Genomic DNA, 22489 nt, shown 5'->3' with positions numbered 1-22489 from the left:
CACATCACTGCTGCCGTCAGACCTTTGAATGCCTTGCATTAGGTTGATCTTTCTCTATACCCTAGCTATGACTGACACTACATTCTGCACTCTTTCATTTCCTTCTCTATGAGCGGTATGTTTTGTCTGTATAGCGCGCAAGAAACAATACTTTTCACTGTATGTTAATGCATGTGACAATAATAAATCAAATCAAAAAGTGGTGTTTAATCTGGAGGAGTACTGAATCATCAGCACTGGGGGGACAGTAGGTGTGATCATCAGGAAGTTTCACTTACCCTCCTTGACCTGATGCCATAAGACCTCATGAGGTCATGAATCAATGTTGAAGACTCCCAGGGCAACTCCTTCCTGACTGTATATCACTGTACTGCCACCACTAGTGGGTCTATCCCGTCAGTGGGATGGTAATGGTGGTGTCTTAGACGTGTAGGGTATGATTCTATGAATATGACTACATTAGGCTGTTGCTTGACTTGTCTGAGAGACAGCTTTCCCAATGTTGGCACAAGCCCCTAGATGTTATTAAGGAGGAGTTTACAGGGTAGGGTGTGCTGTTGTTTTTTGGTACCTATATTAATGCTGGGCATTCCATCCAGTTTCATTGCTTTTTGTAGGCTTTCTAACAGTTTGATACAACTGAGTGTCTTGCTAGATCACTTCAGAGGGCAGTTAAGAGTCAACCATGTTGCTGTGGGTCTGGGGTCACACTGGATCAGACAGAAGGATGGCAGAATTCATTCCCTAAAGGACATAAGCAAACCAGGTAGTGTATTTTACCACAATGGCTTTGTGATCACTATTACCAAGACTAGGGATGGCACGGTGGCACAGTGGTTAGCACTGCTGCCTTGCAGTGCCTGGGTTCGATTCCTGGCTTGGGTCACTGTGTGTGTGGAGTTTGCACATTCTCCCCGTGTCTGCACGGGTTTCCTCCGGGTGCTCCGGTTTCCTCACACACTCCAAAGATGTGCGGGGAGGTGGATTGTCTATGCCCCTTAGCATCGGGGGGGGGTCTGGCTAGGGTAAGTGCATGCGGTTAGGGCCTGGGTGGGTTTGTGGTCGGTGCAGACTTGATGGGCCGGGTGACCTCTTTCTGCACTGTAGGATTCTATGACTATTGCCTTGCATTTGATTTATTTATTTGATCATGGGATGTGGACATCACTGGCTAGGCCAGCATTTATTGCCCATCCCCAACTGCCCTTGTTCAAAGAGTATTTAAGAGTTAACCACATGGGTGACAATACCAATCTGCCATCACCTTCCTGAAATTTGATTGATCCCATATTTCCTCATAGGTTTTTCTGATGTACATCTATTCATTGTACTTGCATTATATTCAGTCAGCATCACGTTGTTAATTTTTGGTTTTAACTTGTAGAACTTTCCAACTTTTGATCATGTTTCTGTTCTCCCCAAATCAGAACCACGTCTATACCTGATCGATAATGGGGTGTGCTGTCACCATTACTTATGGTCTGTTCAATATTAATGGTTTCTTTTAATTGTACATTTAGCATTATGTTGTTTTTTCATTTAGAACAGACCACCTTTGTAATCTTCTTGGTCAGAAGTCTATGACTGTCAAATCTCCTATTGAAAAAATGTTTGGTTTTCGCCTGCCTGCTGCTTCTTCTCTGGCACCCGAGGTGACTGCCACAATTTGCTTTCTGAAATTTTTTGGCTGTCGGCCATGTTGGTAAAGGCGAGGGTCAGGTCCATTCCCCACACAACCATCAGCTTTTCAACCAGAATGTCAGTTTTCCAAGGAAAATCAGCTTTCTTTATTTGGTAGTGGAAGTTGTCAGCATTGGCCAATCGTTTAGACGGGAGACTGGAACCTGTCAGAACCAGAGAGCTTGGAATCAAATGTTCCTTTATTCCACTGGCAGTTGCACATGAACCTGAGGCAGAAAGAAACGGTCCCCTAAGAAGTTATAAAAGGATAATGCCGGAGCAGCAGTAGAGGCCGGGAATGGAATGGAGCAGCTTTGTGAATCTGAACCAAATGAGTGAATAAGTAATTGTGAAATGATATCACAGAACAGAGTCACGGAGTTGAGTATACTGTATTTTTTACTTTAAATTAATTGTAAAGTAAAATGAAATCAATGACTTGGTATAAAAACTGATGCCAATTTGATCATTTACTATATTACATATTGTTCAATTAAGCTGATCTAGGGATAAAGTTAAAATTAAATAGCAGGGAATAGTACCACTAAAGGGTTCTAGATTTTTCAGTGAATTACAGACTATATGAGCTAATTATAACATTTAAGTTAACTCCCTATAAAATGACATCTGCACAAGGCAAGCAATTGAGTAGTTTGAGAAGTTCGAGATTCTTCATTTAAATCTTAAATTCATTTCTGTTAACTCAATTAATATTCAAATAGAAGCAAAGCATCTCAGCTCAGTTGAGCACACATGCTGTTCCACATGGAAACTCCAGGAAGCTTCTTGCGTCCACACATGCTGGAGGTGATGTCGGCTGGAGTGGATAGAGCCCCGGGTATTGGTGGGTGGTGTGGTGCACTGGCAGGGCAAAGTTTGGGAAAACAATAGTGATGGGTAATTCCATAGATAGGGAAACAGACAGGCATTTTGTGGCCACAGATGTGAATCCAGGATGGTCTGTTGCCTCAATGGTGCAAGATTCAAGGTCATCACCAGGTAGCTGTAGAGAACTCAAAGAGAAATGGGTGAACCACCCTCTGAAATGACCTAGCAAATCAATCACTTCAAGGGCAATTAGGGATGGGTAACAAATGCTGGCCTAACCAGTGGTGTCCACGTCCCATGAAAGATTAAAAGGAAGCTGCTGGTCACGGTCCATGTTGGTATCAATGATATTGGTTAAAAATGGGATGAGGTCCTGCAGGTAGAGTTTAGGGAGCTAGGAAAGGAATGAGCAAGCAAACTGTGAAGATCACCAGTGAAATAATACAGATGTACAGAAATGACAAAAAGTAGTGTATGTGGGATAGGAGGAATGAAGAGTGCCTGAAAATCTCAGTGATGACCCATGCTAAATAATGCAATTAAAGTAGTTCTGGAATACTTTGATTTATCCAAGCAAACTACATTTAATGGGCTGAAGTATCTTTGGCCAACCAACAGTCCCCTCCTGCTGTCGTTGGCAACAAGCCCACCCCTTCCCCCATCGGACTCCTCCGGGTCCCATTTACCTGGTTGGGAGGGTAGCCTGTTCCCACGTCCCATCTTTGCCTTCCATGCACAGTTCCAGCAGTGACCAGCACTCCCAGTGGCGCTGCTGAGACTGCTGAGCTGCCACCCTCCAATTGGCCAGCAGCTACTGGGCATGGATGGCCAACCTTTTAAGAGCCGGCAGCTCTGATTGCAACTAATTAGTTGCTCGACAGGGGTTAACTGCGGCTGGGATACGGCAAATGGCTGAGGTGGGGGGTCACCTCCAGCTTGCCAGCCCATCATTGGGAATCGGAGCAAAATGCAGCCCCACGACTGTAGCAAGGTACCTAAAGGTTGATAGTACCATAGGCGTGCAACCCAATCACATAATGTAAACTGCCATAATTCCATGAGTATTTGAGCCAGAACTCGAGCTCAATTTTCTGCTCCCTATGTGCCCAAATTACTGTAATGGTTCCGATGGCTTGAGGTAGTAAGTGAACACCGAGGTAATAGTCGAGTTGAAGTACTCTCAAGATATAGTATTTCATAATCAGACTTTATTATTTAATGCATTGATAAACATGACCATGATAATGTCAAAATAAATGACTTTAAAGGAGAAACTGTAATAAAATCCTGGTATATGAATGGTTCCAGGTCCACAATACACCTTATACATTTACCCTGCTATACTGAGCACTGCATAAACACCTTTTATAGAGAGTACCATTTTCCAGGTTGTATAAGAATTACATTTCTAATTTATAAAAAGCAAGAGCCCATCAGTTACCATAAAACCAAAAATTTCCCATCCCTAATCATGGCACAATGCTTTGTAATTGCAAACACTGTTCAGTAAAAAAAGGTTTCTTGCACATACCCACACACAGAATGGTGCAGGCAGTGCAACCAGTGTCAAATAGAAGAACAAGGGATTTCTGTCTTCTTCCATTTAGAATTGTTCCCTGTAAATAAAATTTACTGTGGTATTGCTTCAACTGTGTTCAAGGTTGCTGTTAGTATTCCAGCACTGTGCAGTTTCTGGCAAGATCTCATCCTGGAATAGTGGTAATGTGTTTCTATCAGGAGCCAGCCTGTGTAGCAATACTATTTGTTTTCCTTACCTGAAGCAAAGGAGAGAAGAAAAAAAAGATATTGTTATCACGTTCTTAACAACAAACTGTCCGCTTTCTTCAGTGGTGGCAACATGTCCTCCAAGTCAGAAGGCTGTCAGTTCCAGCCCCACATTAATGCAGTGTAGGTGGATACCCAGTGGAATACTAAAGGAGTGCTGCATTCTTACAGGTATCATCTTTCAGGTGTGATGTTAAAAAATACAAGGCCTGAATGTAGGTTGATTTAAGAGACTTAGGAGTGTCTGAAGAATAGCATCGCTCTCCTGTGTCCCAGGTACACAATTAGTCAACATCACCAAAACAGATTAGCAGATAATTTAAATCACTGCAGTTTATGGTATCTTGATGTTTGCAAACTGGCTGCAGTGTTTACCTGCAAACCAACAGTGACGACACTTACTGAGCAATGGGGAAAGGCCACAATGTAGTAAGTCTTGGTAGCCAAGAGTTGGAAAATTTGTAGAACCTCTCGGGCTGCAAGCCTGATATGAAACATACATTTGTAAATATCAAGAGTATTGTATCGAGACACCTCAGTTAAAGTGGGATCCCATTGCACTTTACAAAACCTTTCAAATTAAAACACTGCAGAATGCACTTCTTCAAATGTTATGAACGAGGTACATTTTGGGGAAAGAAAAAGTACACTTGAAAAGCAATTCACTGACTGTGAAGTGCTTTGCCGCACCCTCAGGATCTGGAAGGTGTTATAAAAATGAGATCTTACTTTCTCACTTTTCCTTTGTTGTTGCAAGACTAACATGTAGATTTTCATCTTAACTCTTTTGCTCTTAGCTTATTTTTAAGCGTTCATATTCAAGTGTGGCAAATAGACTTCTATTACTAACATGTTGCTTTCTGCTCAGAAACTAGGAATCAAGCTGAAGAAAATACAGGCTCTTTTCAAAACGCTTTGCCTCATTCACAAAATATTATCCTTCAACAATATATCCTGTTATCCTGGGCCAGATTAATGTACAAGTCTAGATGCTCTATTACTAAGGACCCTGGTGAAATATGGGACCCTACAGACCATAATACAGAAAAGCTATGCTCAACTAATGGATCGGTTTTATTTAAGCATAGCAAATTGCAGTGTGATTTATTTTATTGTTAATGCAGCATTTATGTTCTGCTGGCTTATGAAACTTGGCTGAGAGCCCAGCAATCCATTAGAGTACTGAAACACCAGGGAAAACATTTGCTCGATTGACAGTTCTATGCTTGGTCTCCTCTGTCAATTTCACAATATTTATTTCACAAGATAAAAGAGGGTTCAAATGCTTGCAATTGATACTTTAGAGAGAGTCTGGATGGTTGATATTTTTATTGACCTGTAATAAAAAGGATTTAGAAAGTGGAAAGTAATCAATAAATGACTTTTTAAAGTTTTTTTTCAAGGCATTCTATTGTCACTATAGGGTTAATTGGTTCTATATTAGTGGATAATGGAGGAATGGGCATGTAAGAGCCAATGCTGGCATGGGGTCATGAAGAGGACCTTTTGAATTTGCCTTTTAAAAGGTTCCATCAAGCAAACAATGGTTCACAGTACCTCCCCAGCAATGAAACCAGCAAGGTCAGGAGTGCAGGATGAAGGCTTGTGACCCAAACCTGCCCAGACCTTTAAAAGGCACTCCTGAAAATCAGAGACCTCAGGAATGGGGTCAGAAACACCAGAATTAGGTCCTGGGTAGCATTTTCACCCCCTCCAGAGAGTCTCCCTGATTCCATGAAAATCTAGCCCTTCATCTCTACTTACTTTGTCATATTCTCTCATTTTTCATCATATCCATTTTAATCATAAAAATAGGTGCTACTTGAATTTAAGTTATTGTATAGGTAATGCTATATTTTTAATGTGTACCAATGCAATCTCTTATTTAAAAATACTTTGGTGATCCATAGACAACGTGCCACCTTGCTAATCATCTTTCCAAAACCTGCTCTATTTAAATCTAGCTCCCTGGTTTTCATTTCAACATTCCTGCTTTCTCAATGAATCGTAAGCCTGATCAAATTATAGTCACTATTTAAGGAAAGCCCACCAACATTTAATTCATTAACCTGATACATTTCACTATGATGAAAAATGAGAGAATATGACAAACCCAGACCTCAACTTTACGTAGGTATAAAAATACACTGCTTAAGGAAGAAGCCCTGTATGGATTTTAAAAATTCTATTTCCTATTTCCCAATCAATGGATAATTAAACTATACTGGAACAATAATTCTGTTATTTCTACTCTTCCCTGATCAGTAGACACCCTTATTGTGGGAAGTGAAAGGATCACCACGGTATTTTTAAATAGGAGATTACATTGGTACGTATTAAAAAGATAGCATTACCTGTACAATAAAATAAATTCAAGTAGCATGTCTTTTTATGAATAAAATGGATATGATTAAAAATGGAGAGAATATGTCTGTACTGCAACCACTCAAAGGAAAATGAGTGGCATTACATGCAAACAAAAATTGACAAAGTGCATCAATAGGGGCAAAGGCAGGCTTCCCGTCCAAGGCCCTGTCCATCCCACCGTAAAACCATGTCAGGTTGGGGCAGGATGGACCTCGGAAAAAATCCCCTCCTGCCTCAAAACCCACCGGTGGGGGTAGCATAAAATTCAGGCCCAGGTTACAGCCCTGTTGCATCCACTTGGGTTGCCACTTTCTCCAAGAAGTCAAGGAAGTGTGCTGAGGCAAAATCTTTTCTGAATCCACATTGTCTTCTGCTTACGAGATTAGTCCTCAAGATCACTCCTGATAATTAGATTGGAAGCAAACTATGTTTAGTTGTTTTTTTGATACTCTTCTTCCGTTTTTGAAGAAATTCTGTCTACTGATATATTTCTTGTCTCCAATGACAGATTCAGAATTACTTCACTGTCACACTCATCTCCTCCCTAGTTTCTCTTTCAGCACTCTATGAGAAGTACAATTTATTCCTGCAGACAGATTTATTTTGAGCCGTTTTACCCCAAGGCTTCCATCACATTTATGTAATCAACGATTTTGCTTTTCTGTTTAGGAAGGCGATATTGTTTAAATACTTTATTGTGAATTTAAAAGGAAACAATCATTCATAATAGACCGTTTTGGGTTCATCCACACTTTCAAACGTATTTGTTCCATTTATACTTTTTACTTCTTCTCTCTCTGACTGCCCCCTGTCCCTGTTGTTATATTGAAACACATTTTTACTGTTAAATTTAACTTCTGCAGTCGCACTATTTCTAAATACCTCCATCTCTGATCATTCTTTCAGCTGTTTTTTGTATTTTCTAATACTAAACGCCGTTGAGCCATTCTCCTTCCTCCTCACAGTATTAGCATCTCTTTCCTCTTTATTTCACTTTGTTTGTTTTGTTTGGAGTCACATTTATCTACTCTGAGCTTGGTGGTTCCAGGGAATGTATTCATCCTACATGCTCAGTATTATTCCTTTGAAGGTGTTTCACTCAGACTCGATACAGTGACGGAGAGTTGGTTGCACAGTAAGTGGTGGATAGCCTTACCCCCTTACACAGGGAGCATCATGTTGTTCTCTGCATCTTCGCCAATGATCAAAATTGCACAAAGTAATCCAAGTGTGGTCTAACTGATACAAAAGCCTCAGCACTGCATTTGGAAAAACAGATTCCACTATTTTGGCCATTTAGATTAATATTCTTTTTGCAGTGATTTTTAACATTGTTTTGATAATGAAAGTGACAAACATCCTGGGCGGAAATTTCCCATCCCGTCCGCCACGGGAACCGTAATGGATGGAACAGGACCGTGCAACGGTCCCTTAATCTCGGACGGGATTTTCCGGTCTTGGGGTGAACACGGCCAGAAAATCCCCCCCCCCCCCCCATGTCACCCCAAGCTAATCCTGTAATACTGTTCCTTCATTTGTGTGTTTACACTTCAGGTTTTCAACATGCAATACTTTATATGTCAGCAATAAACATATTTTGCCATCTATCTGTCCAAGTGCATAACTGACCAAAATCTTTCAGCAAATCTTTAGATGCAACCTCTCCACTGCTCTCCATTTTAGTATCCAGTGAAAAAAATGAAACTCTTTTTCCTGTAAAATATTTTTAAATGTAGCTACAATATAAACATGGCGAATCTAGTACATATTTAAAACCAGTGCAAGTATTCCTTTTGCGATTATCACTTTTAATTCAAAATCTGAATAAATTGGACTTACACATGAAGAAGTGTTGAAGATTTTGCAATGATCCACCCGCTGTAAAGTAAGCCCAACCTGCCATAAGGACCATAATCACGTATGCTGGAATAAGGCTGCCTTCATACACTGGATTCAGAAATGTCTATAGGATTAGAAAAAAATAAACACTGTCTGATATGTGCCGTATCGTTATGTCCATTTGTTATGCTGAAATTGCAATATAAAATTAACTATTCTGCATTATTGAATAAAAAACAAATACATACAAAATGTACCTCAAACAGATTTCAAGCACCCTGAAATGCTTTAAGAAGAATCTCCTCACTGACACATTACACAGAAGTAGAATGAGCTACAGTAGCGAGCAGTAAAATTTTGTTCTTGTGTGTAGCCAGATTTTACAAAGCACGACACATTTAATTCTTTCTTGCGCAGCCACACATACATAATATTTTGCAGGGAACGAGGAATGTGCGGTGATTCCAGGTTGCCATGTCATTTAGCAAAGTTAAAATTAAAGTTTATTTTTTAGTCACAAGTAAGGCTTACATTAATGCTGCAATGAAGTTACTGTAAAATTCCCTAGTCGCCACACTCCGGCGCCTGTTTGGGTCAATGCATCTAACCAGTACGTCTTTCAGACTGAGGGGGGAAACTGGAGCACCCGGAGGAAACCCACACAGACACGGGGAGAACATGCAAACTCCACACAGTGACCCAAGCTGGGAATCGAACCCAGGTCCCTGGCGCTGTGAGGCAGCAGTGCTAACCACTGTGCCACCCAAAAACATGCAGACCAGGAAGATCCCATATCTGTGCTGATAATATCCACATGGCCCCTTGGCTACAATGAGGCTGAGCACATTGGGTCCATACTCTCGGTGTTAGAAGAATGATGATGATCTAATTGAAGCATAAGACTCTGAAGGTGTTTGAAAGGATAGATGATGAGGCCACTTATCTCAGTTACAGAATCTAGAACTGGGACATGCTTTTGGGCAGCATGGTAGCACAGTGGTTAGCGCTGCTGCTTCACAGCGCCAGGAACCCAGGTTCGATTCCTGACTTGGGTCACTGTCTGTGTGGAGTTTGCACGTTCTCCCCGTGTCTGCGTGGGTTTCCTCCGGGTGCTCCGGTTTCCTCCCACAGTCTGAAAGACGTGCTGGTTAGGTGCATTGACCCGAATAGGTGCCGGAGTGTGGTGACTAGGGGAATTTCACAGTAACTTCATTGCAGTGTTAATGTAAGCCTTACTTGTGACTAATAAATAAACTTTAACTTTAAACTTTTACATGACTGACCCATTGATTTTTTTCACTCAGGAGGGTTGTGAATCTTTAGAATTCTTTAGCCCAGAGAGCTGTGAATGTTCAATTGTTCCGTATCTCGAAAGCCAAGCTGGACTCTGAGGGTAATCAAGGGATATGGGAATTGGGCAAGAAATGGAGTTGAAGTAAAAGATTCGCTGTGATCATTAAATACTTGAAGGGTTGTATGGCGCACTACTGCTCCGATTTCTTATGCTCCATCATTAAAGTTGGTCTCGCCATTCCTCTAGCATGGAGAGGAATGTAATTGCTCAAGAGAATGGAATGTTGGTTTATATTTAGAGGAATGGAGTTCTCTACAAAGCCCTAGTTAAACCACGCTGGAATACCAAGACCACACCTAACACCACACCACCCATAACATTCAATGGTGTAACCATCACTGAATTCCCCACTGTCAACATTCTTGAGGTTAGCATTGGCCAGAAACTCAACTGGACTCACCACATAAACACAGTGGCTACAAGAGCAGGTCAGAGGGTAGGAATACTGCGGCGAGTAACTTACCTCCTGACACCCCAGAGCCTATCCACCATCTACAAGGCACAAGTCAGGAGTGTGATGGAATACTCTCCACTTGTCTGGATGGGTGCAGCTCCAACAACACTCAAGAAGCTTGACACCATCCAGGACTAAGCAGCCTGCTTGATTGGCACCACATCTACAAACATTCAATCTCTCCACCACCAGTGCTCAATAGCAGCAGTGTGTACTATCTACAAGATGCACTGCAGCAATTCACCAAAGATCCTTAGACAGCACCTTCCAAACGCACAACCACTGCCATCTAGGAGGACCAGGGCAGCAGATAAATGGGAACACCTGCAAGTTCCCTTCCAAGCCCATCACCATTCTGACCTGAAAATATATCGCCGTTCCTTCACAGTCACTGGGTCAAAATCCTGGAATTCCCTCCCTAATTGTAGATCCAGTTTACAGATTACTGGGCTAATGGTAAGATACTTGGTAGTGTGGATGAACAGAGAGATCTCGGTGTTCATGTGCATAGATCCCTGAAAGTTGGCACCCAGGTTGATAGGGTTGTTAAAAAGGCATACGGAGTGTTAGCTTTTATTGGTAGAGGGATTGAGTTTCAGAGCCAGGAGGTCATGTTGCAGCTGTACAAAACTCTGGTGCGGCCACACTTGGAGTATTGCATACAGTTCTGGTCGCCACATTATAGGAAGGATGTGGAAGCATTGGAAAGGGTGCAGAGGAGATTTACTAGGATGTTGCCTGGTATGGTGGGAAGGTCTTACGAGGAAAGGTTGAGGGACTTGAGGTTGTTTTCGTTAGAGAGAAGGTTAAGAGGTGACTTAATAGAGGCATACAAATGATCAGAGGATTAGATAGGGTGGATAGTGAGAGCCTTTTCCCTCGGATGGTGATAGCTAGCACGAGGGGACATAGCTTTAAATTGAGGGGTGAGAGATATAGGACAGATGTTAGAGGTAGGTTCTTCACTCAGAGAGTGGTAAGGGCATGGAATGCCCTGCCTGCAGTAGTAGTGGACTCGCCAACATTAAGGGCATTTAAATGGTCATTGGATAAACATATGGATGATATTGGAATAGTGTAGGTTAGATGGGCTTTAGATTGGTTTCACTGGTCAGCGCAACATCGAGGGCCGAAGGGCCTGTACTGCGCTGTTATGTTCTATGTTCTAATGGCATTGTGGGTCAACCCACAGAACATGGACTGCAGTGATTCAAGAAGGCAGCTCAAGAGCAACTTCTCAAGGGCAACTAAGGATGGGCAATAAATGCTGGCCTAACCGGAGACACCCATGTCCCACGAATGAATTTTTTAAAAAACCTAGAGTATTAAGTGAAGTTCTGGGCACCTCAGCTCAGGAAGGATATGCTGGCCTTGGAGGATGTAGGTTTACCAGAATGACACCTGGGCTCCAAGGGTTAAGCTATAGGGAGAGATTAAACAAACAAGGGTTGCATTCCCTAGAATGTAAAAGGCCATGGAGTGATTTGATCAAAGTTTTTAAAATACAAGAGGAAGAGAAAGGAAAAAAACTATCACTAGTTTGTGAGTTTACAATTTTCTATTCTTCTGTGGGATGGTGTCAAAAGCCAGCATGTGTTACCTATTCCTAATTGCCTCAAGAAACTGATGAAAACCATCAAATGGTATAAAACACAGGAGTTCAGACATACTTTAACATGCACGATATCTGGAACAAATCCAAGAGTAGAAATCTCACCAGTCCTGACACCAGAAAGTGTGTTGCAATAACTGCTGCAATAGCCACCCATCGCTTATTCTCAAATCCATCAAAGAATAGCACACTCCAGAATGTATGCAGCAAGATGATGGCCATGGTCATAAAAGCTGTTAAAAAAAGGAAATATAATGAAATGGTGAATTATAACAGAACAATCTGCAAGAGAACATAACAAGTGCATATACTAAAAAGTGTAGAGTTGTAACAACAGCCCGAAGAAATAAACCAGCAATATAGAGATTATATTCAACCACAGCATTGTTTCTTGGCAGCGTTCATCGCAAGTTGTAGTAGTACCATTTTAGAACAATAAAGTTAATGCTCTGTACAATAAATATGAGCGTTCCGTTTGGTTTAGTTTTGAGGTGGTGGCATAAATTTAGTCGCAACACAAGGTGGTGAAAGGGTGAAATTGGGCTTAGTTGCACTTGTTGTTTCCATGCCAAGAGGCCCTCTTGAGGTTCCAAAATGTTATCCGCACTGCACGCACACTATGAATGCAAATTGAGGTTGGCACCATATTGGTAAAGGGATTAGTTTGCAAAAACCTAATATCTACCAGAAGCATGTAGATCATGGTGTCAGTCAGCGCTGCCATTTTATAACTCAACCTCTGGCCTAAACCCCCTCAGCTTTGCACAGCTGAACACAACATTAAGCTGCATGAAAAACCCATCACCAGTGGTATGTAAAATCATCATCAATATCATACAGGTTAGTTGCTGGTTTATTTTTCCTAGCTGTTGCTACAATTCTACACTTGTTTGTGCTTTCTATAGTTGTTTCAAGAGATGGCTATGTGCTGAAGCTCTTTGTGCTGACTTCACGGCATCTGCACAAACTAGCTTCGTCCAGACATGGATGCATTACCAAATCTTCCTCTTGGAATACAGCATGACTGGGAAAATGAAGAGAAGCCACTCAGAACAGGACCACTGCCAGAACAGGGAGGAGAACTGAGATAAGGATTCATCCAACATGTACAGGGAACAACTCTTTAGTGACCTCAACTTCAGTGATAACCAATGTTTGAGATATCTGTCCTTCATTAGAGGTCACTGAAATCTGCTAGCTGCTTCAACCACAACTTACACCTCAGGACAAGGCAGGGACCATATTACCTGTGACCATGAAAGTGACCAAGGCTATGAACCATAAGACACAGGAGCAGAATTAGGCCACTCGGCCCATCGAGTCTGCTCCACCATTCAATCATGGCTGATATTTTTCTCATCCCCACTCTCCTGCCTTTTCCCCATAACCCCTGATCCCCTTATTAATCAAGAACCTATCTATCTCTGTCTTTGTGTGTCTTGCTTCTTCTAGACAGCTGCTGCTATTAGCAATACCTTGCAGTTTGTAGAACACTGTTGAAGAAGGGAGGTCACTGAGGCTCTTTAGCAGAAAGAGATAACGTCATTTCATTCCCTCTTGACAGAGACAGAGACGATTGTGCAGAATTAGCACAAAGGTATCTAAGGATTGCAGGCTTCCCCATGGTATGGGGTGCCACTGACAGTATACACTTTGCTTTCTGGGTGCCGAATGTCGACTCTGCCATGTACCTGAGCAAAAGGGAATTCCTCTCTGAGTGCAGCTGATGTGTGACCCTGGATAGCACATCATGCTGGTTAAACGCTGGTATCTTTGATACTCATGAAGCATTTATCCTGCAGCAGTCCTCTGTGTAAGTTGCAATACAAACAAAATAGCAAACCAAAGGGTGGCAACTGGGCAACAGTACAATTTCTCAGTGCCTTTTGTAATCTGTTGGTGGTCAGGTTGCGGGACTGCTGTGACACCCTGAAAGCCCCTTTGAACACTTGACAGTAATACTGGCAGCAGTCAGCTTCCATTCCGCATGCAGTCACAATATATTGTACACCTACAGCTTTTCAAAAGACATTGATGGCAGCCGGTGTATTTAGCACTGAAATATTTCAGTGCATATTCTTTTTTCACTCAGCAGCAATCAGACACTGAGCGATTACTGCTTGTAATGCAGTGGAAGCCAAGACAATTGGCTGCATCATGTTCGGCTACACAAGTGTGCAACTGAAATTAATCGCTACTTCTACGTTAGAAAGGATAGACTCCAAGCTCTAATAAGTTTTCTGGTAGACTTTCCAACACACCAATCATTTTGCTGTGTACACCCTAACAACTTTTTTTCTGTAGCTTGACCTGTTGAGGACTCTGTAGCAGAACTAATGTGCAAACCTAGTCCTCAGGCAAGCTGTCCTCTCCTTTTGTCCTTCCCAGGCTGCATTGTGCTTCTGCCCAATGTCTCAAAGTATGCAGGTCTCCCCTCTGTGCCTTTCTCTAGGTTACGTAAAGTGGAAATATGAACTGTTGGTCGCAAGCGCGCAATCAAGTGATGGTGCCTTCACTGTCTTACAACACTGTTTTGGGATGTTTCGGTTCAGAGTAGCTGAAAGGAGAAAGGGGACGAGGGTTTAGATTAAAAGTACCCTCTAGGTTATGTGGGTGCACAACAATTCAGAATGTCGTGTGTGTGTGTGTGTGTGTGTGTGGGACAAAGAGACAGTACACAACCACACTCCCGTTCAAGTGTTTGGCCATATGGCAATCTTAAAGGGACTGTACAGTGCAACAAACAGGCCATACTCAGCAAACAGAAATGAAGAGGGAACTGTTATAGCTGATGTGATTGTAGAGCAAGCCAGGCCGCAGAATGAAGTCTATCGCGCTGATCATAAACCTTTTTTTTGCCCCCAACTGTGCAAATGAGAAGCCACTGATTTCAAAAGCATAGAGTCTAGTAATACCTAAGATTTATTAAAGATAAAAGTTACATAATTAAAACAGTCTTACAGAACAACCCCCAGTGAACATGTTTGGTCTGAAGTACACAATTCAACTACATTTTTGACAACATCTCTTTATAGGTTTTACCCATAAAAATTCAGTATATATTACCCAAGTCAAGGCATTGTTGTCACTTTTATAAAGGTACATTTCGCGACTTCTGAGACACTTCCACTCTGATGTGGAATTCCAAAAGGAGGTTCAGAAACAAAGTGTCCTAAAAGAAAGATTCCCGATTTAACACAGTGGTGGCTCCAATTCAAAACTTTCATGGCTTCTCAGCATTCCCCACAAAGTTGCTGGTCTTCAGAGATTTCCCCACAGCAACTCAAATCAATTAAACACTCCTTTCCTTCAATACCTTTTTCCATTTTCATCTCAGGTACCATTGACCTTAAAAACCTCTGAACTTACCCGAACATAAAAGTCTTTCATGTTTTATATTTTGCTTCTACCTTTAAATCAATTAAAATTTAATGTCTTCCCTGGTTTCATGGAACCCCTGTAAGATGCAAATGTTCGTTGTCACCTCTGAACAACCTTCTTAAATTCAACAGTTGAAAAAAACAATGTGTTCACTTATCTCTCAATGACACACGTACACACATACGAACTGGTTGACAGAGCTGTTGCAAATTGAGCAGGTTGAGGTTAATGATGTGGTTTGCAGGATAGAGCATTTGCAGCTATATTCACTGTTCTTGGCCACTTGTACAAGATTATTAAAACATCTTGTGACACTGCCTCCAATTCCTTGGGGCAAACTCTTGTTGACCTCTGATTATCTATTCCTACAGCCTCTCATTGTGTGCATACAGAGCCTTCTGCCTCCCCCACCCCCTATACAGGAAATCGCTCTTCCTTTCCAGCTCTCCATTCTTTACTCTTTTCCTGGACAAATTCCTTGAAGTAACAACCCCCAGCTCCTATCTCAATGACAGGACAGCTCTCCTTTAAAAGGTGCAGGTTTGTTTTAGGGAGTGAAAGTTAGTAGAAATATGGAGCCCCCTGCTGATACTTGCAGCCAATGAACAACGCAGGTGTGGCTGGCTGCAGGCAAAAATCATTATCATGAGCAGACAGCACAAAGTTGACGATTCCACTGAACTGGTGTGGGCTAACCACCAGTACCTGTTTTCAGGGTTAATCAATTTAACCCCAGCGAGTTTAAGAGCAGCCAGAATATTGACCAGGCTTAACACAATACGACTATTGCCAGGTTTATTCAGTTGTCTAAAAAGCTCGACAAATAATACACAATAAAGTCAGCTACTTCAATGTACGGTGGACAGTTCTTGGTAAGTATTTTCAGGGAAATTTAAGGAACTGTAGTTTTTAAAAAGAATTTAGAGCCAATATTGTATTCTTTGATGGAAATTCAAAGTCTACATCGGCTCCCTCCCGAAAAATATAAGAAACGTCGCAAATATAAAAATATTTTACGAAAGAATTGTGCAGCATTAGAGCAGACAGGAGAATTTCCATCAAACATACGTGGGTGTTATATCATGCCAGTTTTGCTATGAAATAGATATACTTAATAGCTTCAACTTATAATGGACAAATGTGAGTTAATGCATTTTTGAAGGTCTAATACAGATAGGAAATATACAGTAAATGGCAGAACCCTTAACGGTATTGATAGGCAGCGAGATCTGGGCGCACAGGTATATAGATCACCGAAAGTTGCAACACAGGTGGAGAAGGTAGTCAAGAAAACATACGTCTTGCTTGCCTTCATCAGTCGGGACATTGAGTTTAAAAATTGGCAAGACATGTTGCAGCTTCATAGAACCTTAGTTAGGCCGCACTTGGAATATAGTGTTCAATTCTGGTCGCCACAATACCAAAGTTTATTGTTTATTAGCCACAAGGCTTACGTTAACACTGCAATGAAGTTACTGAGAAATTTCCCTAGTGCCACACTCCGGCGCCTGTTCGGGTCAATGCACCTAACCAGCACGTCTTTTGAGATTGCGGCAGGAAACTGGAGCACCCGGAGGAAACCCACACAGACAAGGGGAGAACGTGCAAACTCCATACAGACAGTGACCCAAGCCGAGTATCGAACCCAGGTCCCTGGCGCTGTGAGGCAGCAGTGCTAACCACTGTGCCACCGTGCCACCCAGAAGGATGTGGAGGCTTTGGAGAGGGTACAGAAAAAATTTACCAGGAAGTTGCCTGGTGTGGAGGGCATTAGCTACGAGGAGAGGTTGGAGAAACTTGGTTTGTTCTCACTGGAATGACGGAGGTTGAGGGGCGGCCTGATAGAAGTCTACAAGATTATGAGGGGCATGGACAGAGTGGATAGTCAGGAGCTTTTTCCCCAGGGTGGAAGAATCAATTACTCAGGAGCATAGGTTTAAGGTGCGAGGGGCAAGATTTAAAGGAGATGTATGAAACATAGAAACATAGAAAAACTACAGCACAAAACAGGCCCTTCGGCCCCACACGTTGTGCCGAACATATCCCTACCTTCTAAGCCTACCTATAACCCTCCATCCTATTAAGTCCCATGTACTCATCCAGGAGTCTCTTGAAAGACCCTATTGAGTTTGCCTCCACCACCACTGACAGCAGCCGATTCCACTCGCCCACCACCCTGTGTGTGAAAAACTTCCCCCTAACATTTCTCCTGTACCTACCTCCCAGCACCTTAAACCTGTGTCCTCTCGTAGCAGTCATTTCCACCCTGGGAAAAAGCCTGAGTCCACCCGATCTATGTCTCTCAACATCTTATATACCTCTATTAGGTCTCCTCTCATCCTACGTCTGTCCAAGGAGAAAAGACCGAGCTCCCTCAGCCTATCCTCATAAGACCTGCCACTCAATCCAGGCAACATCCTTGTAAATCTCCTCTGCACCCTTTCAATCTTTTCCACATTCTTCCTGTAATGAGGTGACCAGAACTGAACACAGTACTCTAAGTGGGGTCTGACGAGGGTCTTATATAGCTGCATCATTATCCCCGGACTCCTAAACTCAATCCCTCGACTGATAAAGGCCAGCACACCATACGCCTTCTTAACCACCTCCTCCACCTGCGGGGCTGATTTCAGAGTCCTATGGACCCGGACCCCAAGGTCCTTCTGATCCTCCACAGTACTAAGAGTCTTTCCTTTTATATTGTATTCCTTCATCCCATGTGACCTGCCAAAATGGACCACTACGCATTTATCTGGGTTGAAATCCATCTGCCACTTCTCCGCCCAGTCTTGCATCCTATCTATGCCCCTCTGTAACTTCTGACATCCCTCCAGACTATCCACAACCCCACCAACCTTCGTGTCGTTGACAACCTTACCAACCCATCCCGCCACTTCCTCATCCAGGTCATTTATGAAAATGACAAACAGCAAGGGTCCCAGAACAGATCCCTGGGGCACACCACTGGTGACCGACCTCCATTTAGAAAAAGACCCATCTATACCCACTCTCTGCCTCCTTTGGGCAATTTGCGGTGCATTTCCACTCCATCTGACGAAGGAGCAGCGCTCCGAAAGCTTATGGTATTTGCTACCAAATAAACCTGTTGGACTTTAACCTGGTGTTGTTAAAACTCTTACTGTGTCCTTTGGGCAAGCCAGTTCTGGATCCACAGGGCAGCAGCCCCTTGGACCCCATGCCCTCTCACTTTTTCTAGAAGCCTTGCATGGGGGACCTTATCGAACGCCTTGCTAAAATCCATGTAAACCACATCTACCACTTTCCCTTCGTCAATGTGTTTAGTCACATTTTCGAAGAACTCCACCAGGCTCGTAAGGCACGATCTGCCCTTGACAAAGCCATGCTGAGTATTCTTGAGTATACTAAATCTCTCTAAATGTTCATAAATCTTGTCCCTCAGGATCTTGATGAGGCAGGTTTTTTTTTAAAAAAACAGGTGGTGGTGGGTGCCTGGAACTCGCTGCCGGGGGAGGTAGTGGAAGCAAATACGATAGTGACTTTAAAGGGGCATCTGGACAAATACATGAATAGGATGGGAATGGAGGGATATGGCCCCTGAAAGGGTAGGGGTTTTAGTTCAGTCGAGTAGCATGGTCAGTGCAGGCTTGGAGGGCCAAAGGGCCTGTTCCTGTGCTGTAATTTTCTTTGTTCACTGTCTGAAATTGTGATACTCTGGATATCGAAAATAAGGGAGATCCCTTTTAGCAAATAAAGAAAGATTGGAGAAAAAAACTACTGTTTTCAGATTTTAGCATATGCAGATAATTCTGGAAGGATTTGGAGTCCTCCTGTCCCCAGCACCTTAACAGCGGCTCCCAAACCTGCGACCTGTAACACCTAGAAACGCAAAGGCAGGGATGATGGAACACCACTACCTGCAAGTCACTTTCCAAGTCATAAACAATCCCAATGCGGAAATACGCTGGCTGACAATGTGAATAATTTCCTTTCTTTAGGTGTCCTGGCCAATATTCATTTCATTCCTATATTACAGCAGTGAGTATGTTTTAAAGCAGCAATTGGCTCTGGGACCTGGGTCCTGTGATTGTGAAAGGCACTGCATAATGTTTGTTTCACAAGATGAGAAAATATAATTCTGCTGCAGCAAAATAAGGTTTATATACCTTGACGGACTACAATTTATTTGCAAAACATTGGAGAACCACAGCAAAAGAGGAAAACATTTGGATTTTAAAAAGTGCAAACATTTTGGAAACATTGATCAGAAATGAAGTGTATAAATTAAATGTATAATGAATCATAAGATGGCAGAAGGATTAGGAGACACAGATTTAACATTTTAGGCAAAAGATACAAGAAGAATGAGGAAGTGTTTTTTTTTTACACAGATGGTAATGACCTGGACTCACCACGCACAAGTATGGTGGAAGTGGAGGCGATCAATGATTTTGATATGAAACTGGATGGACACTTCTAAACAAAGCGGCTCTGAACTGTGTGGCACTTGAACAGAGTGGCTTAATTGGGAATTTGGAGACAGTGGGAATTGGTAAATGGGATTAGATAGGGCAGGGGCTTCTCACATGTTGAAGACTTGATGGGCTGAAGGGCCTCTTCTGCACTGTGTGATTCTATGATAGATACAAGCTGTTGCAATTTTTATGTTCTACCATATAGATGGGAAACAAGTCAGAAGCACAATAGCTGAGTAAATGGAAAGATCATGGAAATTCTCAATCACCATTTGCCAAACCCCAATATTATTTATTTTACAATTCTATGCTTTCTACACTAGCACAAGGGAGCAAAAATGTGCATTGCCCAATTACTTGTAGGGAATCAACAGCTTGCTGATACAACAGATAAAATGTTAAAAATTGTAATTACAAATATATATTTACTAATCTCATTGCTTGTGAGTAAATACAACTATTTCACTTTAACAAGCTTCATTAAGCTTGTTAAAGCTGGGGCGGCACGGTAGCACAGTGGTTAGCACTGCTGCTTCACAGCTCCAGGGTCCCAGGTTCGATTCCCAGGTCGGGTCACTGTCTGTGTGGAGTTTGCACATTCTCCTCGTGTCTGCGTGGGTTTCCTCCGGGTGCTGCAGTTTCCTCCCACAGTCCAAAGATGTGCGGGTTAGGTTGATTGGCCAGGTTAAAAATTGCCCCTTAGAGTCCCGAGATGCGTAGGTTAGAGGGATTAGCAGGTAAATATGTGGGGGTAGGGCCTGGGTGGGATTGTGGTCGGTGCAGACTCGATGGGCAAAATGGCCTCCTTCTGCACTGTAGGGTTTCTATGATTCTATGATGATTATCTAACAGGCAATGGAATAGGAGGGCAGCTCTGACCCCTGGTGTGCAAATCTTGTCTACGTGGGAACTCCAGGACATCCCTGTATTGAGGATATGTTCAGGAAGGGTCATTAGTTACAGCAGCTCAAGTTGTGTGTTTCAGAACTTGAGCAGCAGCTTGTGTCACTTTGGCACACATCTACAAGCTTGAGAGCTTTGTGGATAGCATGTTTATAGATGTGGGTATCACGCAGTTTAAGAGTAGAGACAAGGAAGAGGTGAACACCAGAGAATCAAGCAGAAAGAAACAGGTAATGCAGGAGTCCTCTGAATGCATCTCACTCTTCAACAAGTATGGAGCTCTGAAAACTGATATATGGTTCATTTGGGGCTTTCCGCCAGAGGCAGGTCCAAGGCACTACAGGTGGATCAGCTGTACAGCCGGGGAAGCATAAAGACCAGAAGAGCAATAGTGATGGGCGATTCGATAACACGTGTTTCCACAGCCACAGACATGAATCCAGGATGGTGTGTTGCCTCCCTACTGTCTTGGTCGAGGACGTCATCGAGTGACTGCAGAGCACCCAAGAGGGAGGTGGAACAACCAACAATTGTTGTGCACATCAGTACCGATGACAAGGCCCCTGTGATTCACTTTGTCATGGAGATGGGCTTTGAGAGGGTCCATAGTGAGCCACTGTGCTATCAGCTTACAAGTTTAAGATATCGTTGAACTTCACAAGACAGGTTAGTCAGCAAGACGAGTGCGTGAGAGAATGAGAGAGCAATACAGCAGAGCGTACGAGAGAACAGAAAGATAAAGGCAGGTAGTCTCTGTTGTTCATTATGCCGAATGAGGGTCAGACAAAAATCAGTGGTTAGCACTGCTGCCTCACAGCGCCAGGAACTCGGGTTCCCAGCTTGGGTCACTGTCTGTGTGGAGTCTACACGTTCTCCCCGTGTCTGTGTGGGTTTCCTCTGGGTACTCTGGTTTCCTCCGAGTCTGAAAGACGTGCTGGTTAGGTGCACTGGCCATGCTAAATTTTCCCTCAGTATACCCAAACAGGCGCTGGAATGTGGTGGCTAGGGGATTTGCACAGTAACTTCATTACAATGTTAATGTAAGTCAACTTGTGACACTAATAAATAAACTTTTTTAAAAAAAGAGTTTGCACTTGGATTGAAAGGGTCAAGTTTTTGAGGATTTAAATGAGGCTGGAAGAATTGCCCAGCTTTGCCGAGAGGGAAGAATGTCCAGGATAACCCTCACCAAGTAAGTCAGTTCAGGGATTAGAAATGTTACACCTGGAAAAGGAAAAAGGAAGCAAGCCGTAAGGAGGTGAAAATAGCTTTGGACTGATTCTAGCAGAATGAAGCATCCACTTATGGGATAGTGTAGATATAACAGCAGTAGTGTTATAGTGTTAGTCGATGTATCTTTTGTTATAGTAAAAATCTTAAAACTTAAAGTTTGTTATGAGACCCTTCCAGTTGATCACAGGAAATTCAGATGCCTTTTAAAAAAATATTGGTCTCCACAGTGATTGTAACCCAATTATGAAGATTGGTTTTGAAGTATCACAAAATGGATATCTTGAAGCAGTACAAGATAAAAGACCAGGCAGCAGCACAGCAGCATTGTCTGCATTTACTAAGCCATCAAATTTATTTGACACCATTGGCACACCTACTGAGCAATGACTGTACAGAAATGACAGCATCAACACAAAAGCAGTTGTAATTCAGTGTCATCTGCCCGAAGAACACCCAAAATCAAAATGCGCAATAAGGATGGCAGAACCAGTCAAAATTTAGATCGCCATCTTCTTCAACCTCTGCTTCCACCTCTTTATAGGTTTGGCATAAGGATCATTGCAATATTAAGCAATATTCTTGGTTTTGGACAAAGCTCG

The 22489-nt window shown here is 42.6% G+C and overlaps 1 protein-coding gene across 1 annotated transcript in view; it reads right to left on the bottom strand.

Annotated features, from left to right (window-relative positions):
* Positions 1-3697: 3697 nt before the first annotated feature.
* The window catches only part of LOC144499605 (gamma-secretase subunit Aph-1b), a 76727-nt gene continuing 57935 nt past the window's right edge, over positions 3698-22489 (bottom strand). The window contains exons 5-7 of the mRNA XM_078221753.1: positions 12025-12152; positions 8500-8623; positions 3698-4283 (exon numbers count right to left, since the gene is read on the bottom strand). Coding sequence (XP_078077879.1) covers positions 4267-4283; positions 8500-8623; positions 12025-12152 — 269 coding nt within the window. The 3' untranslated portion in view covers positions 3698-4266. The remainder of the gene's footprint in view (positions 4284-8499; positions 8624-12024; positions 12153-22489) is intronic.

This window comes from Mustelus asterias, chromosome 1 (genome assembly GCF_964213995.1).
Source record: "Mustelus asterias chromosome 1, sMusAst1.hap1.1, whole genome shotgun sequence".
In the NCBI taxonomy this organism is placed as follows: domain Eukaryota; kingdom Metazoa; phylum Chordata; class Chondrichthyes; order Carcharhiniformes; family Triakidae; genus Mustelus; species Mustelus asterias.
The sequence above is the reverse complement of the archived record's forward strand: the minus strand, read 5'-3'. Positions and strand labels throughout refer to the sequence as shown.